At 58.8% G+C, this 22,703-nt stretch overlaps 2 protein-coding genes across 13 annotated transcripts in view; one reads left to right on the forward strand and one right to left on the reverse strand.

Annotated features, from left to right (window-relative positions):
• The window catches only part of Chka (choline kinase alpha), a 55,035-nt gene extending 44,822 nt beyond the window's left edge, over positions 1 to 10,213 (forward strand). For 4 of the 8 annotated variants that reach the window (XM_047517461.1, XM_047517467.1, XM_047517462.1 and 1 more), the window contains 6 exons: positions 143 to 201; positions 2,279 to 2,366; positions 2,796 to 2,904; positions 4,832 to 4,938; positions 5,755 to 5,887; positions 9,198 to 10,213. In XM_047517461.1, the coding sequence (XP_047373417.1) occupies positions 143 to 201; positions 2,279 to 2,366; positions 2,796 to 2,904; positions 4,832 to 4,938; positions 5,755 to 5,887; positions 9,198 to 9,257 (556 nt within the window). In that variant the 3' untranslated portion in view covers positions 9,258 to 10,213. The remainder of the gene's footprint in view (positions 1 to 142; positions 202 to 2,278; positions 2,367 to 2,795; positions 2,905 to 4,831; positions 4,939 to 5,754; positions 5,888 to 9,197) is intronic. The other 4 variants (XM_047517463.1, XM_047517464.1, XM_047517466.1 and 1 more) reach the window with 2 other exon arrangements.
• Tcirg1 (T cell immune regulator 1, ATPase H+ transporting V0 subunit a3) lies at positions 9,229 to 22,048 on the reverse strand. Of its 5 annotated transcripts, none has more exons than XM_047517457.1 (21): positions 21,998 to 22,027; positions 21,128 to 21,231; positions 19,905 to 20,025; positions 19,508 to 19,586; positions 18,608 to 18,828; positions 18,435 to 18,523; positions 18,098 to 18,224; positions 17,944 to 18,026; positions 17,710 to 17,803; positions 17,426 to 17,638; positions 16,790 to 16,934; positions 14,719 to 14,858; positions 14,490 to 14,647; positions 14,318 to 14,408; positions 13,775 to 13,893; positions 13,485 to 13,698; positions 13,132 to 13,263; positions 12,881 to 12,994; positions 12,693 to 12,810; positions 12,323 to 12,500; positions 9,231 to 12,244 (listed from the first exon to the last, which is right to left on the reverse strand). In XM_047517457.1, the coding sequence occupies exons 2-21, from the start codon at positions 21,157 to 21,159 to the stop codon at positions 12,166 to 12,168; spliced, it is 2,547 nt and encodes an 848-aa protein (XP_047373413.1). In that variant the 5' UTR covers positions 21,160 to 21,231; positions 21,998 to 22,027; the 3' UTR covers positions 9,231 to 12,165. The 5 variants fall into 5 exon arrangements, with proteins under 5 accessions (XP_047373416.1, XP_047373413.1, XP_047373412.1 ...); XM_047517456.1 differs by lacking the exon at positions 21,998 to 22,027 and adding an exon at positions 21,730 to 21,985; XM_047517460.1 differs by lacking the exons at positions 13,132 to 13,263; positions 21,998 to 22,027 and adding an exon at positions 21,730 to 21,987 and having other exon boundaries at positions 9,229 to 12,244.
• Between the last annotated feature and the right edge of the window lie 655 nt (positions 22,049 to 22,703).

Raw genomic sequence — 22,703 nt, forward strand, 5'->3', positions numbered from 1 at the left:
GTCCCACAGCAGGAAGGAGCTGGAGTGCAAAGAGGCTGTGTGTTGTGCTGGAGCGCTGGCGAGCCCTGGTGTGCGGGACAGCGGGGCTGTGGGCACCTTATGTAAAACTTCGCCAGGTGATGGTACAACCTTGATTTTCCAGGTCACTGCTTGAATCTACTCCGTCTCCGGTTGTATTTTGTCACAATGACTGTCAGGAAGGTAAGTCGCCACATTATGCTACAGATGGAATTTGTGTGTATGTTCCCCATGTGTGGTAAGTGCCAGCTGGCCACCACAAGAGCATTAGATACATCTGATTATGCCGCAGTGACAATGAAGTATAGATAACTATTAAAAAGAACTAGTGGTGCACGCCTGTGGCTCGGGAGGCTGAAGCAGGAGGATTTCAAGTTCAAAGCCAACCTCAGCAATTTAGCAAGGCCCTAAGTAACTTAGGCCCTATTTTAAAATAAAAAAATAAAAAGAACTGGAGATGTGACTAAGTGGTAAAATGCCTCTGGAATCAATCCCCAGTATCCAAAAATTAAAAATAAATCAAAAGAATGAGGAAGAGCTCTACATATATCCACAGAAAAATCTCTAGGCTATATTAAGAGAAGAAAGCAAGTTTTAGAAAAACATATAGAGTATCATTCCACTTCTGTTAAAATGTTTACATGAAAAAAAATCTGAAGGAATATTCAGTAAACGTGGGAGTTGGAGTAGAGGACTTAACTGTTGTAAAGCTCATGTGCTGTCTGGGTTTGACTCCTTGTGGTGCGCACCCCTGGCTTCCTTATCCTGTAGAAGCTGTCAAGGACCAGGGTCAGCCACACAGGCCCTTCCTCTCCTCCTAGCAGCTGGAGGCAGCTGGTCAGACGATCTTTTCTGAATGCCAGGCACGCGCTGCTCATGACTGCAGGTTGCTCTGCTTCAGAAAACTCACGGTGCCATAGGTGCCCTTCCCATCGCGGAGTTTTACCCAGTGTGGTGTCCAGTTTGTCCCTCCCTTTGGAATCCAGATGCACTCTACCACTAAATCACATCCCCACTGCTTTTCTATTCTTTTCTTTTGAAACAGGATGTCACTAACTTGCCGGGCTGGCTCACACTTTGGATAGTCCTGCCTCAGCCTCGTGAGTGGCTGGGATGAGCATGTGCCCAGCCTAGTGGTGCAGTCCCCACGGATGCTACTGGCCTTGTCTCGCTTGCCTTGCTGTCCTGGTTCTTCTAGTCACTTCAGGCCCTTCTTTGCCAGGCTCAGCAGTTTGGTTTGTTTGGAGTTGGTATCTCGCTGTGTTGCCCCACTGGCCTGGAACTCCTGAGTCAAGTGATGCCCCTGCCTTAGCAGTTCCTTTTCAGTTCCACTTGGTCCCTGCTCAAGTCCCAGCTTCAGTAAACCATTAGTTTGAGCCCAGACACCTTTGACGAATTGGCTGATCATTGCTGGCTCAGTAAGTGGAGCAGGGTGCAGGCAGTTCAGTGTGGCCCTGGGCATTGGCCACACCCTCGGTGGAGACGAGACAGTGCCCAGCAGCAGCAGCGAGGCTCAGAATGGATAGGGAAGAGGCAATAGAGATGTGAGTTGTGCATTTCTTTTGTTCAGGCCTTTGCCTCCAGTTTCCCTTTGCATTGCTCCTGAATACAGGAGCAGTACCTGCGAGCCTAGAAACCCTCAGCCAGGGACGCTGGGAAGACAGGCCAGACGGTAGCAGGGGGCCTGCTGGCCCAGGTGCTGAGAAGCTAGAAGGTGTAGAGGGCTGGATCTTAGGAGCACGGGCCTGAAGTTCATGCCAGGCTGGCGGCTGACCCACCTCATGCCCAGAATTCCATGCCAAAGGAAACATCCCTGTGGGGTTGCTGCCTGTGCTGTCCTCAGGGCTCAGCCTGTGGAAGCTGTGGAGGACACCATGACAGCCCCTTGCCTGCTGTGCCCTCACCAGCCACTGCCAGCAGCTGAGTCCCAGGGCTGCTGGGGTAGGCATGAGTGGGGGCGCTTTGGTCATCCAGCTCCAGTGTGCCACTGTGCCAAATGTCTGAGAAGTGCTGTCCTCCACAGCAGGGGAGAGGCCGGGCTGTGCTCCACAGTAAGCCACCTGGTACCGGGAGGCAACCAGGACCTGGATAGGTGGGTCTGGAGTCTTTCCATGGGGGGCCAGCCCTGGTAGCACACCCGTGCTCCAGCCGCAGGACCCAAACTGGTCAGTCAGGGCCCCCACGGGGACAAGAGTCAGTCTCAGCTCTCTGAGAACTTGAGCCTTCTGTTGTAAGTCTTGCTGCTCACACCTTTCTTCAGGTAACATCCTATTGCTGGACGGCCGAGAGAACGTTGAGAAACAGAAACTGATGCTCATCGACTTTGAATACAGCAGTTATAATTACAGGTAATGCTGCCTCGAAGGCTTAACTCTCAGTGCTGTTTTTTATTGTGATACATTTATGAAATGGCATGAGAAGAAAATGAGTGACAGCAGCACCTGAGCCGAAAGCACCTCCCTCGGAAGACAAGGCCTCTGCCCAGAAGTCTGCTCCGGGCCAGGGTTCTGTGGACAGAACTCGCCACTTCCTGTGGCTGCCAGAGCCTCTTCATTTCCTCAGCACCGTTGCGGGAGATGTCTGCCTGTGGTTGGTGGGCCGGGTGGCATCCTTATGCCCTGCAGCCGTAGTTCCGATACCTACCTGCTTCGCTCTGCTGTCCACTGAGCTGCTACGCCCTGCGTCCTCAGGAAGCCCATTCCGGACTTGCCCTTCCATCTTGATGAGGAGCCGAGGCCCCGGGGTGTGCTCACACTGTGTCATCTCCTTCCTTTCAGGGGATTTGACATTGGGAATCACTTCTGTGAGTGGATGTATGATTACACCTATGAAAAGTACCCCTTTTTTACTGCAAACATTCTCAAGTATCCCACCAGAACACAACAGGTAAGAGATTTGTTTTTATGGACTTGATAAGTTAGTTACAGAAATCAGTTTTATGCAGTTAGAGTTACATGTTTGTTTTTAAAGATCTCCTTTTAAAGTTGTGTCATGGTTAGGCAAACCCTTTTGCTTATGTGAAAGAATGTTATTTTCTGTTAAATGTGGGTGCAAACTTTACACTTCAGTTCAGCTTTTATCTTTTCAATCTTTTTTTGTATGTACATATTTTTAATTGTAGGTGGACACATACCTTTATTTTTAATTTTATGCGGTGCTGAGGATTGGACCCAGAGCCTCACGAGTGCTCGGTGAGCTCTGCCACCGAGCCGCAGCCCAGCCCCGCCCAGCCCCGTCCAGCTTCTTTTAGGTCCCATGCTGGAGATCCTGTCTTCTGTCAGGGAGGAGCATGGCCTCCTCTAGCTCCTCCAGTGTTTCACCAAGCGCCCAGCCCGTAGTCTGCCTTCCGGCTTCTTTCTGGGGAACATGAACCTTGCTCTGTTGGTTTCACAGTGCAGATAGACATAGTCCTGTCCACCATGATTAATACCTGGAGGAATGCCTTTGGCATGAGCAGGCCCTTTCCTGGATACTGGAGGAGCATCACTTCCTTGGGGAGTTTCCTTCTGGGACCCCCCTCCTGTGGCTTAGCCCACCCTGAGGCCTGAGTGCGGGCTCAGCGGGTAGCGGTGAAGCTGGGAAAGCAGGAGAGAGCCAAGTCCAACTCTGCATGTGGGGCAGTAGTCCCCCTCCTACGGATGCCCCTACTGCACAAAGGCTTCGCGCCCTGCAACCTGGCTGGTGGCAGCAGGGCTTCACACAGTGGTCAGGGTGAGGACAGGTGTGCTTGCGCTGCCTCCTCAGTTCACTCAGGAGCGTCCTGAGCTGCACTCCAGAAGGATTCCTCAGGAGGTGACCCACGCTCCTGGGGTGGCCTTTCAGTGTGGCCTTGCCAAGTGGCCAGAAACTGCAGCTGCTCTCTTCTGGCCACATCTCGGGCTGAGGAGGATGGACCTGGACGGGTGCAAAGCCAGGCAGCCAGGATTCATGAGAAGGAAGGGCAGGAGACATGGGCCTGCTTGGCTGGGGAGGGAGCCCAGCTGTAACCCTGGACACAGGAGCTGTGGTTGGGGCAGGTGAGAAGTTAGGCTCGCAGAACCAGAGCACTGTCCCTTGGGACTGGCAAGCTAGCCAGGGAGGCAGTCAGAGGAGATCTCGCTCCAACGAATGGCTAAAATCACTCAGCAACATGTCAATCTTAAAACGTTCCTTCCTAGTTCTAGTTTCTGAAAAGTTTTTAGGATAATATGTGGGTGTGGATCTTTATCAGATGACCTTTGGGCATCTCTTGAGGTAATCTCCTACTTTCCTTTCTTTAATCCATGATGAAGTAGTTTTAAATGTTTGACCATTCTGAAGTTCCCAGGGTGAGCCGTGTGAGTGCATCCCATTATCCTCTAATGCCTGGCACCGTCGCAGGCAAACAGTTTGTCCTCCAAACCAGAGTTAGAGTTGGCCCATTTATTAACATGTGTGTAAGTAATCTTGGCCTCTCGGGGTGGGAGGGCACTTACTTGTCTTGTCCGGCCTGGCTTCCACTCTGAGGGAATACCTGCCAGCACTACCAGGTACCTGAGAGCCCTGCGCCTGGCATTCCTGCATGGAGTGCAGGCTACTGTGGCCAGAGGTTTGCAGTAGGTGTACCCACCTTTGAGATCAGATAATGAAAACATGCATGTGAATTTAATTAGAGAAAAACATGATTCTACCTGAATCACTTGCTTCAGAGCTAGCAGCCACCGCCCCACACCAGGTCCAGTAGGACTTCTGTGGGCACGGCTGTGGGCGCAGTGCACGTGTGCGCTCCGCGCACTGATTAACAGCATCTGCTTTTAACCAGCATTGATCCTAACACAGTTACTTCTTTTTTAAGCTCCATTTTATTTCCAGTTACTTGACTACATTCCAAAATGACTTTGAAAACCTCAGTAGTGAAGAGAAATCTGCTATAGAAGAAGACATGTTGCTTGAAGTTAACAGGTAAGGATCCTCCTTTGAAGCCACGAGTGCAGCTTGCCTCTGTGAACTGTCTGGATTGCTTCCTTGCGGTTAGGAGCATGGCGGATCTTCCTCGTGCCCACTTACCTCTAGGACTTGGACCTTGTCCAGAGTAGAACCTTCTGCTTCCCTGTGGTGGCGGAGACCGTAGAGTTCTTTTGGTTTCAGCATGCAGGCAGAGATAGGTCCAGCCACGTACAGGACCCAGCTTTGGAAGGCTGCTGCCACTGAGCTCATGCGACACTCCTGGCTCATAGATCCTCCTGTGTTCTTTCTGGAAGTGGTGGAAATAAAAGCACAGACAGAAGAACCTTAAAGAAAGGGCGGCAGCAAGGGACTAGGTGGGCCAGAGACCACCAGGACACAGAGGGAGGGCTGGTCATGTAAATGACCCTTAGGCATTGTTTGAGGAGGAACTTGGATTCAGGGTGACAGAGGGGACTGGAGAAGATGGTGAGTCTCCCATGCTTCTCTCCTTCCTTCCTGTGTGTGTGGGAGGGACTGGCCTGAGGGCGGAGTTAGGCAGCAGCGTCGGGGCCTGAGGGAGAGGCCGCGGGCCAGCGGGGCTTCTCACTTGCTGCCTGCACAGTCATGCTTGTGGCAAAGGTGGATTCTTTCCCAGTCTCTGTCCACGTGCTCTCAGGGTCGTGTTGACACCTGAGGGTCCCCTGCGCTGGGTCCTCTGACATGTAATCCCACATGTGGTCGAGGCAGCGTTCCGAGCCACCCAATGGGAAGGGGCTTCATGGATGCTAGGATCGACACCAAGCAGTTCACATGTTTCTTCTGTAATTACAGGTTTGCCCTCGCATCCCATTTCTTCTGGGGACTTTGGTCCATTGTACAGGCCAAGATTTCATCCATTGAATTTGGGTACATGGTATGTTCTGAGGCAGCGCTCATCTCCCCCCCGGGAAATGCTGTGGTGCACGTGAGTGCTTAGAAGAAGTGACCTGAAAGTGGCGACCTGGTGGCACCAGCACAGTGTGGTTCTCGCTGTTGCCTTTGGAGGTCACCTCACCACTGGGCCCACAGGCTCTGCCACACGGCTTCAGAGGAGTGCTGGGTAGGCCTGCAGTCTGATGGGCATGGAGAAAGCTGGACCCCTATGACATAAGGGAGACCAAGGGGCAGAGTACGGCACGCTTCCCTGTGCCGCCAAGGGTGTGTGCATCTGTTCGCTCCTCACGCCTGCCTGTAATGCTCAGCATGGAGTTGGAAGCTGGTGCTTTTGATAAGTATCGGTGCTGATCTCCTGTTTTATGCTCGTACCAACTTAGGCTGTCATTTTAACCTGAAGAACTGCCCTTGACATTGACACCATTTCCACCACTAGATAAGCTACTGTGCTGGGGCTTTGTCTTGGGAGGATACAACACAAGTCTGGTCTCATGGCTCCCTTACCTTGGGACGGGGGTGGGGCTGCTTGTTATCCTCAGTCTGGTACAAGGCGATTTCCACTCCTATCTCAGCAGAGGGTTTGGTAGTGCAAAGACACCATTAGGCAAATAAATAAGAGGAAATTTGGGTTTTTTAAGCAGATTTGGAGTCCTGGTCAGATGATACTGTAAGACAAAGCCGACTTCAGAAGGAAAAATATTACCAGAGATGAGAATGGTGTTCTGTAATAACGTCAGTTCATCAAGAAGGTGTAAAATACTAAGTGTGCCTCCACCTGTCTTGCAAAAGGCATGAAACAGAACTGATGAAACCAAGAGGAGAGGAGGCAAGTGCACAGTTAGAGTAGATGTCCCGGCTCCTGTGAGGGGCAGGCAGGCAGTCATCAGCTTACCTGTGACTGGCCCCACTTCACCTGACGATCTTTATCAGAACTCACCTGCAGGAACCACTCTTCCTAGTGAGTACGGAACAGTATATAGCTGAACCAAAGAACAGGTCTTAATAAATTTTAAAGGATTGAAATAATAAAGGATGTGTTCTCAGTGGAAACTTAATTAACTTCTAGAAAAAATGAATTTCTAGAGAATAGAAGGGTGTCTAGAAAACCCCTAGTGGGTGCAGTGGCACACGTCTGCAGTCACATTGACCCAGGAAGCTGAGGTAGAAGGATTCCAAGTTTGAGACTGGACAAGGAAAAAAGAGACACAGTACCAACATAGGGCATCAGAGAGGAGGTGTCTCTGTAGGTCTTCTAGAAGTGTAAAGGATAGAACAGCACATTTTTAAAAACTTTTTAAAAATATTGTTAGTCGTAGATGGACACAGTATCTTTATTTCATTTATTTTTATATGGTGCTGAGAATCGAACCCAGTACCTCACGCGTGCTAGGCAAGTGCTCTACCACTGAGCCCCAGCCCAGTCCCTGTACCAGCACATTTGACAATGTAGATGAAGATATTCATTGGAAGATAAAAATGACCAAAACTGGTATAAGAAATAGCCATGTTAAGATTGAATGCATAATAAGAATGCTTGGGCATGGTGGCAGCTGCCTGTAATCTCAGCTACTCGGGAGGCTGAGGCAGAGGGATCACAAGTTCAAGGCCAGTCTCAGCAACTTAGCATGACACTGTCTCTAAAAAGAAAATCGACTAGGGATGTGGCTCGGTGGTAGAGCTCCCCAGGCTCAGTCCACAGTCACACTTACACAAAGTAATTCACTTCAAAAAAAGATGTGGAAACAACCAGAGTCACGTGGGAAACAGAAACCCTGGACCCCATGCTATGCCAACCGTTAACTTGTAAACGCCCAACTGTTAAGCTTCTATAAGGAAAAAGTTTCATGATCTAGGCAAAGATTTCCTCAGTCCTGCAGAGCACGGTAAGAGGGGTGTCTGGAGTGCCTGCGGGCTGGGTCCGGAACCCCTCCCCAGCACACCAGGACCCGCGGCGCCCACGTCCCTGCTGTGAGGCCCACGTGCATCTTCCTGTGCTGCCTCATAACGCAGCGCGACGTTGTGGGTATGTTGGTCACCAGTGACCTGGGGGATGGCAAGGGAAAGTCCACACATTCCGCACAGATGCAGGTTTTTCCTGGATATTTTTGGTTCGTGAATGCGGAACCCGCAGATGCAAAGAGCCAGACAAGTGAGTGCATCAGAAGGGAAGCGCCCCACTCCCGCTCCCTCACCCGTTTTCTTCTTTGGCAATGCCGCAACTGGGACCCAGGGCCCTACACACACTAGGCAGGCCACAGCTGCTGGTGCTCAAATGCTCACAGCACCCTTTATTTTTTTTGGGAGTTGAGCCCAGGGTACTTTACCACTGAGCCACATCTCGACCCTTTATATTTTTTGAGACAGGGTCATGCTAAGTTGCCAAGGCTGGCCTCGATCTTGTGATCCAAATGCCCCAGCCTCCAGAGTTGCTGGGATTCCAGGCCTGCACCACTACGGCCAGCAGCACCGTTAGTTCTAAGACTCCTAAGCGGAAGGCAGCCCAGATGCTTACTGATGGGCAGGTGGTGTGCTGTGTTAGGTCCAGAGCCAGAGCTCAGCCGTGGGACGGAGCGAGCCACTCGGGAGCCAGAGCCAGCTGGAGCGTGTTGGTTGGGCGTGCTGCTCTAGGACAGCCTGTCAGTGACAGGGCAGGTCGGTGGGAGTGCCAGTTCTGGGGGCAGCAAGGAAGCCAGCCTCAGTCACACAGTGAGACCCTCAGCATTAGTGAGACCCTGTCTAAGTAAAATATAGAGGAGGGCTGGGGACGTGGTAGTGGTTAGGCATCCTGGGTTCAATCCCCAGTACAGAAAAAAAAGTGACAGTGAAATCCCCTGGGTGCTTAGAAGTGGGTCCTTAGAAAGGGCTGTGCACACGGCTGGACCGACAGAGCGAACCCAGGAAAGAGCAGCTTGACAGGCGGTGCAGAAATAGCCGGTGCAACCCTTCCACTCCCTGTAGCACTCTGTGACAGCTGCCAGCGAGCCAGAAACCAGGGCATCCTCTGCAGTTAACCTTGGCCCTGTTTCCTCACTCTGGGACCTTTGTGTTCAAGGAGGAGCTGTCACGTGTGTGTACCAGGACCTTACTGCTTTGGGCAGACGGGCCTGTGAGCTGCCCCAGGGCCAGGATTGTAGAGGGGGGGGTTCTTCCTGAGTGGCGCCGACTGCCCTTGGCTTTGAGATAAGGCTGTGTGGGGACACTGCTGAGAGCTTCAGCAGTCGGTGTCCTCAGAGTAGCCTGCAGCATGGGCCACCCTGTGCTGTGGTCCTCTTGGCCGGCCGCGTGGGCAGGGCCAGGCAGCGTGGCCCTGGCTGAGGCTTCTCTTTGTCCGTTTCTCCCAGGAGTATGCTCACGCCAGATTCGATGCCTATTTCGACCAGAAGAGGAAGCTGGGGGTGTGACGGGAGGAGCAGCCCTGCACCACTGGACTGCGGGAGGCTGCGAGCCGGGCCCTCTGCGCTGCAGCCGCGGCCCCTGCAGCACGAAGGCCCGGCGCCTCTGGACAGATGTGTATGATACTGGAGACTATTAAAGTGGAGTGACGTTTATTTCACACCTTGTTTATGGTTTCACTAGGACTTGGACGAGGTTGGGAGCGGAAGTGTAGTCAGTAGAACAGTAGCGCGGCCTCCAAGACGGCCTTCCGTCGGGGCGCGAGGCTTCCAGTGGCTCGGCCGCCCCAGGAGCGAGATGTTCCTGCAGGTACTTTGGTTAATGTTGTTGTTTTTTAAAAAATTTATCATTAATATACTGGTGAACGTTGTGACCAGGATTTTTGTAGGTGACGATGTGATGTAGACACTCTTGCTCCCGAGGGACACGAGTGAGTGGACACACTGTGAAGTGCTCCACGGGCAGCCCGTGCCTCTGGGCAGAAGGCGGCTGCTAGAGAGGCGGGCTGCCCAGGAGCTGTCGGGAGCTCTGCGGACAGATGGCCGCGGCCTCCTGAGCCTGCTGTGCACGTGTTGGCACGTGGACGAACTTCTCTGTAGCTGGATGCGCCCTGCACGCCCCTCCTAACTCCGGCCCCCCTGCCCCTCTCTCCTTCCCTCTGCCTGGCCAGAGGCAGCTTCCCCAGGGAATCCTTCCACCCCCACACGCTGTCCCTGGCCTGGGCCAGCATTCCCAGCCTCACCCCCACCATGTCCCTGATGTCACTCTGGGAGACAGCAGCACAGATGTGGGGTAGGGGTGGGGGACAGAGCAGAGCTGTGAATCACATGCATTAATGTCCAGTGGGTCGATTTTAGCAGACTTTTTTTTTACTCCAAACTCTGAATTGCTTTTTGTGCATATATTTCTGCTACCACAGAGACTGTACTACACAGATAAATAATAAAATTAAGACTCAACCTCAGGCTGTTGCTCCGGATGTGTCCTAACCTTGGGGATGGCGCCTCTTACCTCACGTGCCCCAGGGAGGTTCCAGAAGGCAGTGCCCCGTCCTGCTGGCCCTGGCCTAGCTGGGGGCAGGCGCATCTGACTCTCCTCCTTGTGACACTTGATTGTCTGCCCGCTATACTCTGGTTTTCCTCTGGACTCCCTGTCCCCAGGGTCTGCTCTTAGCACCTTCTGAGTCCCATGGGGTCTCGCCCAGCATGCTGGCCCTGGGACAGCCTGTTACCTCACTGACTTCACCCAGCGCTGTGCCTCCTGCTGCAGCAGAGGAAACCGGGGCAGTGGCTGTCTGGGGAGCGAACCAAGAGGTGGGTGAGGCAGGAGGGACTCCTGCTCTTCCCCGTTTACCTTCCCCGTCTAGACGCTTGCTTCACTCTCGAGCAGGACTGGATGTGTGATCTCCAGTAGCTGCTCACTGACCACTTAGAATGAAGGTCTCCTGTCACCTGGCCCTGCTGCCCTGACCCTGGCTGGCTCTAGCCACACTTAAACAGCTCCAGCTTGCTTACAAGTCCCTTGCCCCTTGGGTCAGGTCTCCAGATGATGGGCTCCTTCACAGTCCTGTCAGCTCACGTCACCCTCTCACGCCTTTCTAAATCCTTCTTTTAAAAATGGAGCAGTTAATTAAGCTCCCTGTTCCCGTTCTGCATGCAGCTCAGCTGTCCCCGGGGTGCTGGCTGACTGGCCGGTCTTCCCCAGACTGTAAACTTGAGCCATCAGCCTGGCCTGGTCACTGCTAGTCCTCAAGGCAGGTGACCAGGCATGTGCTGTCTCCACGGGAACAACTCTGCTCAGCCCAGACGTGCAGGTGTCTGTTGGGGGCAGGCCCACTGGTGTCTCCCTGGAAGACCCCATTTGACTGAGCATCTCCTCTGGTTGTCCCTGCAAGGTCTGTTCAGCTCAGCTCTGTTCCCAGAGATCAAGGCCACCAACTGGTCCAGGTCCTCAGTCCCTGTTCCTAGCCAGGCACTGCCACCTTTCTCTGGGCAGAGTCTTCCAGGCATGTGAAACTTCCACAGCCCCTTGCACACACCCCTGGCCTCTGGGGTCCTAAACAGGGCAGTCCAAGATCAAAGGGACAGGCCCCTTCAGCAGCTGGCCACAGCCATAGCCATGGCCAGCTCACTGTGCCCAGGGTGTCGCTGGCCTCAAAGCTGGAAGAACCAGCTTGCAGCTTGTTGGCTGGAAAAATCCAGGCCTCTTGAGAAGCACTGGGGTCGCCTCCCACTGGCACACCCCAGGGGACCTGCGGAGGCCACCCCCACCCCACCCATCATGCAGGGAGGATGACTAGGGGCAGACCACCACTGAGGGAGGGATGGGGCGTGAGCCCTCTGACCCTCAGGGCCCTGGGCAAGTCCTCAGCTGCTCTGGACAGCTCCTGCCTTCCATGCAGGACTCTGGCCCAGGGTGGGAGACCCATGATTCTGCATGGAGCCACCAGGTCAGGCTTGGTGTCCCTGCTGCTGTACTCAGTGCCTCAAGCTTTTGGTCACCCACACCAGGTGTGGAACAGAGGTGCCAGCCAGTCTGCTTACCTCCAAGGACAGGGTGCTCACTCCCCTGGCTGGCTGGAAAGACAGTCTAAGCTAGAATGTGCTGGAATCGCCCCTCCCCCTCTCATGCCCAGTCTGGATCCTGGCAGGTGTGCTCCTGGGGGTCCTTGCCCCACTTCTTGAGGCCCTACCCCTACACCAGCACTCCCCACAGAGGACGTGAGGGAGATGGGCACAGGGACTGGAGGTGGCCAGCTGGTGGGAGCTGGGTACCCAGGACCCTGCCCTTCTGGCGTCAGCCCAGCCCCTGGTGTCCGAAGGAGGAAGGCCAGAGCCTGTTCCTGGGCTTGGGGCTCTTTATTCCTTTTCTGCCTCGGGAAGGTAAGGAGGGCGGGGGCCTGGCCCGCAGGGGGCGCTATTCCTCCTGGATGGCGAAGGTGAAGGGGCTCAGCTTGTAGCCGGTGCCCGCGTAGAACTTGTTCTGGAACTCCACCCTGGGGGCCAAGGGGGAGGCTGGTCAGGGGAGCCCCGCCCACCCTGCCACCCAGCCAGCGCGGGGGAGCGGTGCTCACCAGTGCAGCCGCAGGGCGTGCAGGAAAGCAGACAGCCCTTCCATGACCAGCAGGATGGCCACTGTCATCACCGCAAAGGCTGCGAAGATGGGGACCAGCGCCACTGCCGCCACGCCCACTTCCCCGCACATGCGCAGGCCCACGCGCATCACCATGGCCCACAGGACCTCGGACAGCTCTGCAGAGGGAGGGAGGGAGGGAGGTGGGGACAGGCGGGGGTGCCCTCCTGCCCCTGGGGCCCTCCCAGGGACCAGAGGGGATACTGAGGCCCAGAAGGAAGGGACCTGCCCAGGTCATCCAGCCAGCTGCTGCGTGAGAGTGGGGCGGGGTGCAGGCTGCCCTGGCTGCCCACCAGCTGCAAGCCACTCACGGGCATGGGCCAGGCTCAGCGCCCAGAGGCGCAGGTAGGAGGCCGTGTTGGAGATGCAGCCCAGGCAGAACTCGATGGTGTGGATGGCCTGGTGCATCAGGACCTCGGAGGCGGCGAGCTGCGGGAGGATGGCAGTGAGCGGGTGGCAGGGCCGCAGCACCTGCCCCTCAGGAAGGCTCTGCACCCACCTCGGCCGCCTCGTCCCCTGCGCAGCCCGCCTTCTCCTCGTCAGAGCTCCAGCCCTTCTCGGAAGCGGAAGCGCTGGGGGAGTCCAGAAGCCCGGCCTTGTCCTCTTCCTGGTCCTGGGGTGGAGGGCGGGAGCAGGCAGTGTCAGGAGCCGCCCCCGCCCCAGGGAGCCTGCCTGCAGGCAAGCCAGGCTGGGGGACCACCTGACAGTGGCCTCGCCTACCAGCCCCCTCCGCGTGCTGCCGGCTGCTACCTGTCGAGCCACAGCAGGCCTTGGTGAGTGGCGGCTTCGCAGCCGCCGGTGTAGCAGATACAAGGGTGTGCCCAGCAGCAGGACGGGCACCGTGGCCAAGGCCAGCACCACCAGCACATGCTGCACCACTTCCTGCAGGAGGGGCGGCCGTTCAGGAGGGGCCACACTCCCCAGCGCAGAGACGCAGCCCCCCAGGTCCCCGGGCTCCCCTGCTGGCACTGCAGGCGGGATGCCCTTGAGCTGCCGCTCAGTTTCCTGCCACCCCTGACCGCCCCTGGGGCCTCGGCCCACACCATGCTCCGCCGTCTGCAGGGTCCCCGTGAGGGGTGCGAGCCACCGCCTGGCCAGCGCACCTGCCCGGGGAAGAGCGGCCGGTTGGTGGGGCTGCGGGAGAAGAGGAACATGTTGATGAAGTGGATCAGGATGCTGGGGGCAGAGGCGGCCCCCGCCGCCGACACGCGCAGCCACTTGTAGACGACCAGGAAGACCAGGTAGCCAAAGAGGCCCAGCAGGAAGATGAGCTCAGGCAGCGTCTCCAGCAGCAGCCGGTGCCCTTGGCCGAAGTGCCTGCGGGGAACAGGCAGGGTCACCGGGACCACCCCTGCCCGCCGACCACCCACACCCCCTGGAGCGCTGCCCTCACACGTGGTTGAAGACTCCGAGGAGCACCCCGAAGGCCATGTGGGTCACCCCCAGGATGACGGACATCTTCATCTTGAAGGAGTTGAGGAAGCTCAGGTGGTTGGTGGCCAGGCTCCAGACCTGGGGGAGGGACCACTCAGGGAGCCCCTGCTCCTTGCTGCTCTGTCGGCCCCCTCAGGACTCTACCACTGCCACCAGGGGCCGCAGAGGACGCCAACCTGCGCTGAAGCCCAGCTCCTCCAGCTGGGCGGCCGTGGGCATGCGGCCCGGGCCTCGGCTTCCTAGTCTGTACCCGGGTTCATGCTAACGGGCACCCAGGGTTGTCACTTGGACCATACAAAAAGTCACCAAGAGAAAGGGCTCAGCATGTGCTGCAGCTGCACCTCCAGGCCTCTGCTCACCCCAGGATGGCAACAGGCCCAGCGGGCCCGGCACACAGGAGGCGCTTGCTGCCGGTTGCCAGAGGAAGGAGCGAACAGGCTGGACTCCCTGCCCAGCCTCCCCGTGGCTGCCGCCAACTTGGTGCTGCAGTCGCAGGACTCACCGGGTCGATGCCAAAGGGGTAGGGTCCCAGGAAGACACCAGTGACATTGGGGTCCAGGGTGAGCAGTGGGTGCTGGGACAGGAACGTGTCACTGGGGCAACGGTGGGCAAGCAGTCAGGGCACACGGGGCCTGGGGGGCCGGGGCCCAGGGCTGCTGGGGCCACAGGCTCACCTCCAGCCTGACTGGTTGGCCATGGCGGCCACACTCCAGCCCGAGGGGAAGATGGTGGTGGCGCGGCTGAAGCACTCGTTGTAGATGAAGCCGGTGTAGACGGAGAACAGGCCCATGAGCAGGAGCAGGTAGCGGCCCCCAAAGAAGGTCTGCCAGATCTGGGGGACCAGGCGGTCAGGGGCTGCCTGCCTGGCCCGCCCCCCGTCCTGCCAGGCCCCTGCTGGCACACCTCATTCTGCGCGGTCTTCACAGCTGGCCGGTTCTCAGCAAGCACCATGGCCAGGGCGAAGAGGAACATGAGCAGCCCGTGGCCCACGTCGCCAAACATCACGGCGAAGAGGAAGGGGAAGGTGATGATGGTATATGGAGCTGCAGGCAGAGGGGTGCAGCTCAGCCAGGGCCCCACGCAGGAGGTGGGCATCTGTTCCCTTGAGGACCACAAATGACAGAGGCCCCCAGCCCATGCCTAGGACCCCAGCAACCACCAAGGGGCACTTGTAAGGCAAGGACACCATTTGTTGGCAATCTGGATTTTGCCACTGATAAGCTGTGTGACCTTGGGCTTGCTGTTTAACCTCTCTGAGCCTGCTTCCCATCTGTAAAATGGAGAGAACAGTAATGGCCCTCCACAGGGTTATTATAAATGAGTGTTCATGGGCAGGACCTGGCGGGCCACAGGCTCTTGAGGAAAAGTTATTTAATTATTTAATTTATTTTTGAGACAGGACCTCCCTGTTGTCCAGGTTGAGGCTAGATCTGGCCTCCTGAGTATAGGGGGCTACAGGTGCGAGCCGCCATGCCTAGCTGCTGCTATTTTTAAGAACCGCAGAGGACAGAGCGCCCAGAGGTGATCTTGGAGACCACACAGAAAGATCCAGAAGGTCAAGCCAGTCCCTGAATCTCTGAAGTCTGTTTCCCTTCAGTACGATTGGAAAAATCCTCATGTGGGTGCCGATTCCAATACACACAGCCTACGTGGGCTGAAGAGTAACCCCCAAAAGATCTGCACCCTAACTCCCCAGGCCTCACTGGGACAAGCGTCTTTACAGAGGTGGTCAGGATAAGACCAGGCCATTGGGGTAGGCTCTGATCTAACATGGCCAGCGTCCTTATGAAGAGGGAACTCTGGACAGACACAGGGTGGACCCGCGTGGCCGCGCGGGGCGGGGCGCCTGCCCAGCACGTGTGAGGCTCTGGGTTCTGTCCTCAGCACCACAGGGAAAACACAGGGAAAGTTCAAAGAAGAAGATGGCCATCTACAAGTCCAGGGGTGAGGCCCGGAACAGTCTCCCCTGCAGCCTCAGAAGAGCCTGCCCACCGATGCCTGGGTCCTGGACGTCCAGCCTGCCGGACCTGAGGCTGCATCTGCCTTTAAAGCTGCATCGGTGCTGCTGTGCTTTGGCAGCCCGGCAAACCAGGCCTTCCCGGGCCACTGCCCGAGGGCCAGCTGCCACTGTGCGTGTCAGGAGGCTGTGGCTTGCTCTGGCGGGACTGGCGTCTGCCAGCAGGAGGAACCATGGAATGGGTGAAAGCAGGTGGGGCCGGATCAAGCCCTGGGACGCTGGCCCCAAAGAACCTGCGGCCCCCAAGGCCCAAGGGAAAGACATCGGACTCAGACCCCACCTCGCATCCTGCCTGCACCACGACGGCACCTGCAACCTGCCTCTTGCCCACTGGATGAGGCCCCACCACGTCCCAGCCATGCTACGGGCCAGGCCTTGACCCAGTGGCAGTGGGGCACCTGGGCCTCCACTTATCTGGAGGCAGTGGCCACCGTGGGAGAGCAGTGTCCAAGGAGAGGCTCCTCCCCAACCCCGGCCCTTCCTGCTCTCCTGGGATCACCTCCCTTGACAGACCACTTACGCCAGAATGTCCCCATCAGTGAGAAACTAGGACAGCATTAGCCAAACTTCTTAAGAAACGCAGCCCGTGCACCCACCCAGCAGCCGGCACCCGGCAGCCCCTAATGGCTGTCAACCTTCCCAGCAAGGTCTCCGCCATTTCCAAGTTACAGATGAGAAACGGAGGCTCAGATAAACCAAGGAGTCCATGAAAGTGAGTGGGCAGACTTCAAGCCTGAGCCACCTTGCCACCAAGCCTGTCACACGAGCCCATGTGGCTCCCCTCCGAGTTCAACCCAGGGAGCTCGCCGGAAACAAACCCGAAGGCCCGGCTGGGCTGCACGACCAGCAGCCCCACCCCACCCCACCCCAGGCTTGCGCCCGTGGGGCAGCTGGGCCTCCCAAAGCCCGGACAGAGGGTCCAAGGGCTGGTCAGGGGGAGGGCCCGCTGGCTCTCACCAGGGTTGACCTCCTGGTAGCAGCCCACACCGTAGGCGTCCACGATGCCCTGGAAGCTGGCCGTGAAGCGGTTGGTGCGGATGAGGGTCGGGGGCATGTCCCTGCAGGCGATGCGGTGAGCCACGGCGCTGACTCCAGCCTCGCTCTGGAACGCCCAGGGGAGAGGTGAGATGCATGTGGAGGCCTAGGGACCCTGGGCAGCCCCTTTCCTGACCCAAGTTAGGGGGCCTTGAGGAGGCCGAAGACACACCTGGACTGGAAACTGCTTGAGAAGGAAGGTGCCCCTTCCATCAGGGGCCCGGGAGAGGGACCCGGCCCACCTGTGAGCAGCACCAGCAGTGTGTGCTGACGCCCTGGGGCCCGAGGTCCACCCACCAAGGGCCTGAGGCTCCCTACAGGCCTAGGGCCACATGGCCAGGTTGCTGGAGCCTGATAGGACGGTTTCACTTGACAGCTCCCTGTGCAGCCATCACAGGGACTCTGGGAATTCAAAGGTGGGTGGGCAAGGGGGCCGCCTGGGCAACCCCGTGGAGGAGGCGGCTGGGAGGAGAGGGAGAGAGGCAGGTGCTGCGGGCGCTGGAGGTGGAGGAGGCCCTGGCAGGAGGCCCCGGGGCAAGCCCTGGGAGCCACGCTCACCGAGCTGCTGTGCAGCGCCCGCTGCAGGGCGGGCAGGTCCTGCGCGGCACACCAGGCCTCGGCGATGAGGCATTTGTGCGTGCTGCTCAGGCTGCACTGGTTGAGGGCCAGGTACACGGCTTTCATCTTGCGGACCTGCACCTGCCCCGGCGGCAGCAGCTGCTGTACCTGGCCCAGCACCTGGCTCAGGAACCATTCTGTCTCTCGGAGGACCTGGGGCCAGAGTGGGTGGTCAGCAGGGGCCGGGGAGGAGGCGGGCAGGGGCTGGAGGGGTGGGCACCCACCTCCTGCAGCTCCTGGCTCTGCTGCTGCAGCTGCTGTAGGGCCCCCTGCCGGGCCGCCTCTTCCTCCAGGAACGGGAAGGTGTGGCAGTGGAAGCTGGCAGAGGAGGGGACAGTCAGAAGGGAGTTCGCTGGGCGAGCTGACAGGTTGGGTGGAAGTGACGTGGAAGGCTAGCAAGTGCCCAGAGCCAGGCAGGGCGGGGGCAGGCAGGTGGCCGGTGTGATCGGGTGGCTCACCAGTCTGTGATCTTGCGGATCTTCTGTCCGATCTGCTCACCCCAGTAGGAGATGAGGAAGGTCATCCAGGTCACAGGCTCACCCTGCGAGAGTGCTCCGTTCACCCTGGACTTCGGTCCCCGCAGGATCCCCCCGCTTGGCCCTGGCAGCTCACCGTCAGCGGGTCCTCCAGCGGCCTCTCGGTCTCTCTGAAGCTGGCGATGAGGAAGCCGCGGCAGGCCCTCCAGAGCAGGCGCTCCATGGCCGCAGCTTTGTGGGGCTCCACGGCACCTGCCACGAAGCTGCCAGCCAGGAATGGAGGGGGCTCCAACCTCCCACCCTGCCAGGAGAGCCCAGTGCAGGGCGGGAAGGGCAGAACCCCCTGGCAGGGACTTGGGACTGCCCACCGCTCCCGGCCTCAGGGAGGAGCAAGCTGAGGGCGGGAGGAGCACAGGGCAAGGAGTCAGGGCTCCCGGGCTGATGGGAAAGGACAAGAGGTCATCCTCACTCACTTGACCCTCAGGTGCTGGTGTGGCCCTTGGTGGGGCGGGAGCAGGGGCGTTCTCTCTGAAGAGGGCCCATCGGTGAGGGCAGCCGCCAGCTGGGAGTGGGAGACATCATGAGCCGGCCCAGGTGGGGCCTGGCCTCCCTTCCCCCCACCCGGCCCGCCCAGGCTGCAGCTGACCGGAGGGCCCTGGTCCTGGTGCAGCACGGCCGAGTGTAGCTGTAGCTGGTGCAGCTGGGTCCGCAGTGCCTGCCGGTTGCCCTGCACGTCCCGCAGCTCCTGTGCCAGGCGCTCTGTTTCCTCCTGGATGCGCAGCAGGTCGCGAGGCGGGGGTGCTGGCAGCCTCCCTTCGGGAGGGGGCAGCGCCAGGCCAGCCCGCTGCACCTGCTCCTGCAGAAAGGCTGAGCACAGAGGGCAGGCTCAGCAGAGGCCACACTGGCTAATGTCCACTGCTAGACAAGGATTAGCTCGCACCTGGGGGATCCCGTGTGCCCCAAACTCCATCGCCACCTGCTACCTAATTCGCCAAGCCCGAAAGTCCCAGAAAAACCCAGGGCAAACCTCTATCCCCGCAGTTCTGCTCGCTCCCTGGGTGACTCTGCGCTCCTGTCCCTTGGCCACTGCCCCGCCCTGGGACAGAGCCCCACTGAGGTCAGCCTGCTGGGCTGATCATCTTAGAGTCGTCGGTCCGGCTAACCACTCCATCCTCCCAACCCAGAGGCAGGGGCTGGATGTTGGTGCCACAGGCACCTCCCGGAGAGACGCCATGTTCGGCCTAGGGTAGGTTGCTACTGCCTGGGTCCAGGGAGCAGCTGCTGCTTTGGGGAGCACAGCCCTGCACCCTGGCCTCCGCCCAGCCTGTCCATCACTCGGGAGCACGCTCTGTCCATGCCCCTCATCTGCTTAGAGCCCTCGTGGCTCCCAAAGCCCACAGGACAAGATCCCCACACTCCCTCAAGCCAGCCCTCCCCTGGGCCCTCTGCCCGGAGCACCACAGATAGGGGCCCTGCCTGCACCTCCTTCCTGCCTTTTCCACGCCTGCCCAGTGCCGCCTCATAAAGCCGGCCTGGGCCAACTCACTGAAGGTCTTCTCCAGCTCCTCACAGCGCCGAATGTCCACCGTGAAGCGTCTCTGGAAGGCACTCACCGACGCGTTGAGCTACGGTTGCCACATGGAGGGGTCAGCGTCCCAGGGAGAGGCCCAGGGAGGTCCCCACCCTGGGTTGAGGCCTGGCTCTCCTCAGGTTTAGCCGCCTTCTTCAAAAAGGGGACGAGCACCCCATGAGCCCTCCGGACACCCCATGTGCCTGGAAGCCTCAGGCGTGGGCTTCCTGAGAACACAGGACCAGTGGCCAGGGCTGCTGCGATGCACATGGGGTCAGAGGCGATTATGGGTCCCCATGGAGGCCCAGATGAGCAGCCCACCCAGCAGCAATGCCCAAGGGTGGAGCGCCACCCCGCTGGCCAGCCCACTCACGTCTCGGAACTCCACGAGGCCCAGCTCGCCCAGCTGGCCCACGCAGGTGTAGGCGGCCGCTGTGGGCAGGAAGAGCTGGACCAGGGCCACCTCCTCACTCCGGAACATAGAGCCCATGGTCCTGCGGGCGGGTGAGAGCGGGTGAGGGTCAGCCAGACAGTTCCCGCCCCAACGGGCATCTCACGTTCCTCTGCTAATGTCATCCAGAGGGTGTGACTACAGTCCCCATGTGACAGAGGGGACACTGAGGCCCAGGAAGGGGCAATTGGGTGCTGGGTCACACAGGAAGTAAGCATTGCAACTGAGCATGAGTCCAGTCCAGCCTCAAGCTCTCTGGCGAGCTCACTTGCTCCCACCCTGTCCCTGTCCCCACCCAGCACTGAGGTGACACTGGCTCTGCTCACACCTCTATTCAAGCTCTCTCTGGCCTGCCCTCACCTGAGACCCTGCTTATCCCTAGCACCCAGGCAAAGGGCCACCTCCAGGCTTGCTTTTAGGTACCCAAACCATCCGCTGTGACAGGCAGCACCAGGGCCGGGATGGGGCTTGTCCCCAGGGACAGCCAGGACCCTCCCACCTGCCTGTAGTAACATGATGCTGAGCGGTATGGTGGCTCTCTCTACTGGTTCTCCCAGGGCTCAGGGAGGAGCAGGGCCTGGCTGGGGAAGGGTATCTTCAGCAGTGGGACCATCCCCTGAGGTGCAGGCCACTGCTGCATCCCTTGCCCGTAGGGACTGGGGACAGTCTTCCAGGTGTCGAAATCAACAAAAATGAAACTGAAAGGGAGGGAAGGACCTGGCAGTGCCTTGCTCCAACATTGGGAGGAGAGGGCCGGGGACCTCCAGGCGACCCTGCCGGGAACCTGCTGCACTACCTCTCTGCCTGCTGCGCCAACTGCTCTTGGGTCCCAGGTCCCAAGTTTCCTTAGCTCTCTAGTTAGCAGGGAGAGACAAGGGTGAGGACCCCACACACACCCAGAGGGGAGCCACTGGCACAGTGTGCACCCACTGCTGTGGGGCCATGAGCCATGGGGCATGCCCCGGGCCTGGTTTCCGCAATTCTGAATAGGAGACCACAGGCCCGTCCACAGCCTGGGAAAGGAGCAAACTCTTGAGGGCAGGGCCCTGGACAGCAAAGGGTGGCAGGAGGCTGCGGGTTTCCTCACTCAAGAACATGATTCTGACCACAGGCAGAGGGCAAGGAATCAGGACTGGGGGCCCTACCCAGGTTGTGACACCGTCACACTGTGTGACATTGAGCAAGTCCCTTGCCCTCTCTGAGCCTCTACTTCCTCTTTGCGACTTGGTCACCCTTGCAGAGACAGGTTCTAAGTGAAGAGATGACAAAAATAACCAAAGACCCCCCATAGGTCCCCTTCACCCACCCTTCACCCATACTACCTAATGCGAATCCCTAACAGTGACTCTGGGGGAGGTGCGCTGGAGCCATGTCTTAAAGATGGGTCAACTGAAACCGGGAGAAGCAAGCCCAAGATAACATGGCCAGCTGGTGGCCAGGCCAGGCAGGAAGCAGGACCAGGGCGGCAGGCTTGGCAGTCCCGCTCAGAGCGGGCTGCAGACCTGGCCTCTGTCGGCCAGCTCCACCCTGTTCCCCCTGGCCCCTGGCCCAGCCAGGGGAGACCCTGCCAGATTACAGAGCAAATGAAGGTGCCTCTGGTCATCGTGTAGCCTCACAGATCCAGCGACTCCTCTCCCCGGCTCTGCCCGCGGGCGACGGCGGGAGAAGGTCCGCCACCCCTCCCCTCCAGACTGCAGGGCCCTGGGGTCCCTGTGACCCGGCGGTCTCTGGTCCTGCCACTTCCTACTTGGGGGCGCTTTGCTGCCTCCTCTGTAGAATGGATCCTTCCCTCTGAGCAAGATGCAGCGCAGCGGGGAAACTCGGAGCGCAGGCCTGGCAGAGGCGGCCTCGAAAGTTGTAGGGGGCCGACACCCAGCCTCCTGCCTCTCCTAATCGCCTCCTGGGCCCTCAGCACCGCGGACGCCGCCAGCGCTGCCTCCTCGACTCAGCTGGGTGGGTCGCCGGGACCCCTTCCCGGGGCAGGGACGCGGTGGCAGGCTGGGGCGGGCACTCACCCGCGCGCCGCGCCGCTCGGCTCTCCGCCTGGGCTGTGCACCCCGCCTCGCGGCTCGCTCGGGGAGGGGCCAGGGGCGGGGCCCGCGACGCCCCGCCCACACCCCTCCGAATCCGGCGCGAGCGGCTGCAGACTGCTGAGGCGCGTAGGCCCCAGAGCGGAGATAACGGACCAGCCGCGCCGGGGCCGGGAGGCGCCAGGTCTGCCCAACTCCAGCCTAGGGAATGGGGCCCCCCGCCTCCCACCTGAAGGACTCGCTGGACCTGTGGCCAAGGTCCATGACCTCGCCCTCCCCAGCACACAACCCCTTTACCCCGCGCTTACACCTTCCTGCTTCTGACCACCCAGGATAGGAGGCTGAGCCAGGCCCAGGGCTCTGCCCTTGTGGGGATGGAGTGACTGCACAGAGCACAGCATATTGAGCGTGGCTTGACAGGCACTGCGCCAGGGGTGTCCTGGTGACCTTGCTCCTAATCATGTGCATGAGGATCATCAGTTCCAGTGCCTGGAAACTGGGACTCACCACCATTCAGCTGCCTGCACTTTGGACAGACTGACTGTGCCCACCAGGAACCAGGGGGAGGAGGGCCCCTCACCTCTGGTGACCCTTGAACCCCATTCTGTGAGCAAGGGCCTCTGAGGGTTGGGAATATGGGAGAGGAGCCCCAGAACTACCCCTGGGAAGTCACAGCCAAGGTCAGCATCCT

The sequence above is a fragment of the Sciurus carolinensis genome, chromosome 11 (genome assembly GCF_902686445.1).
Source record: "Sciurus carolinensis chromosome 11, mSciCar1.2, whole genome shotgun sequence".
Taxonomy (NCBI): domain Eukaryota; kingdom Metazoa; phylum Chordata; class Mammalia; order Rodentia; family Sciuridae; genus Sciurus; species Sciurus carolinensis.

Coding starts and splice junctions, on each gene's coding strand:
- Tcirg1 (XM_047517457.1), bottom strand. CDS start 21,159: ATGTCACACAGTGTGACGGTGTCACAACCTGG. Junction 20,026..21,127: donor GTGACGGTGTCACAACCTGG/GTAGGGCCCCCA, acceptor ACCCGCCCGCAG/GACCATGGGCTCTATGTTCC. Junction 16,935..17,425: donor GGGCGCTGCACAGCAGCTCG/GTGAGCGTGGCT, acceptor TGGGCGTTCCAG/AGCGAGGCTGGAGTCAGCGC.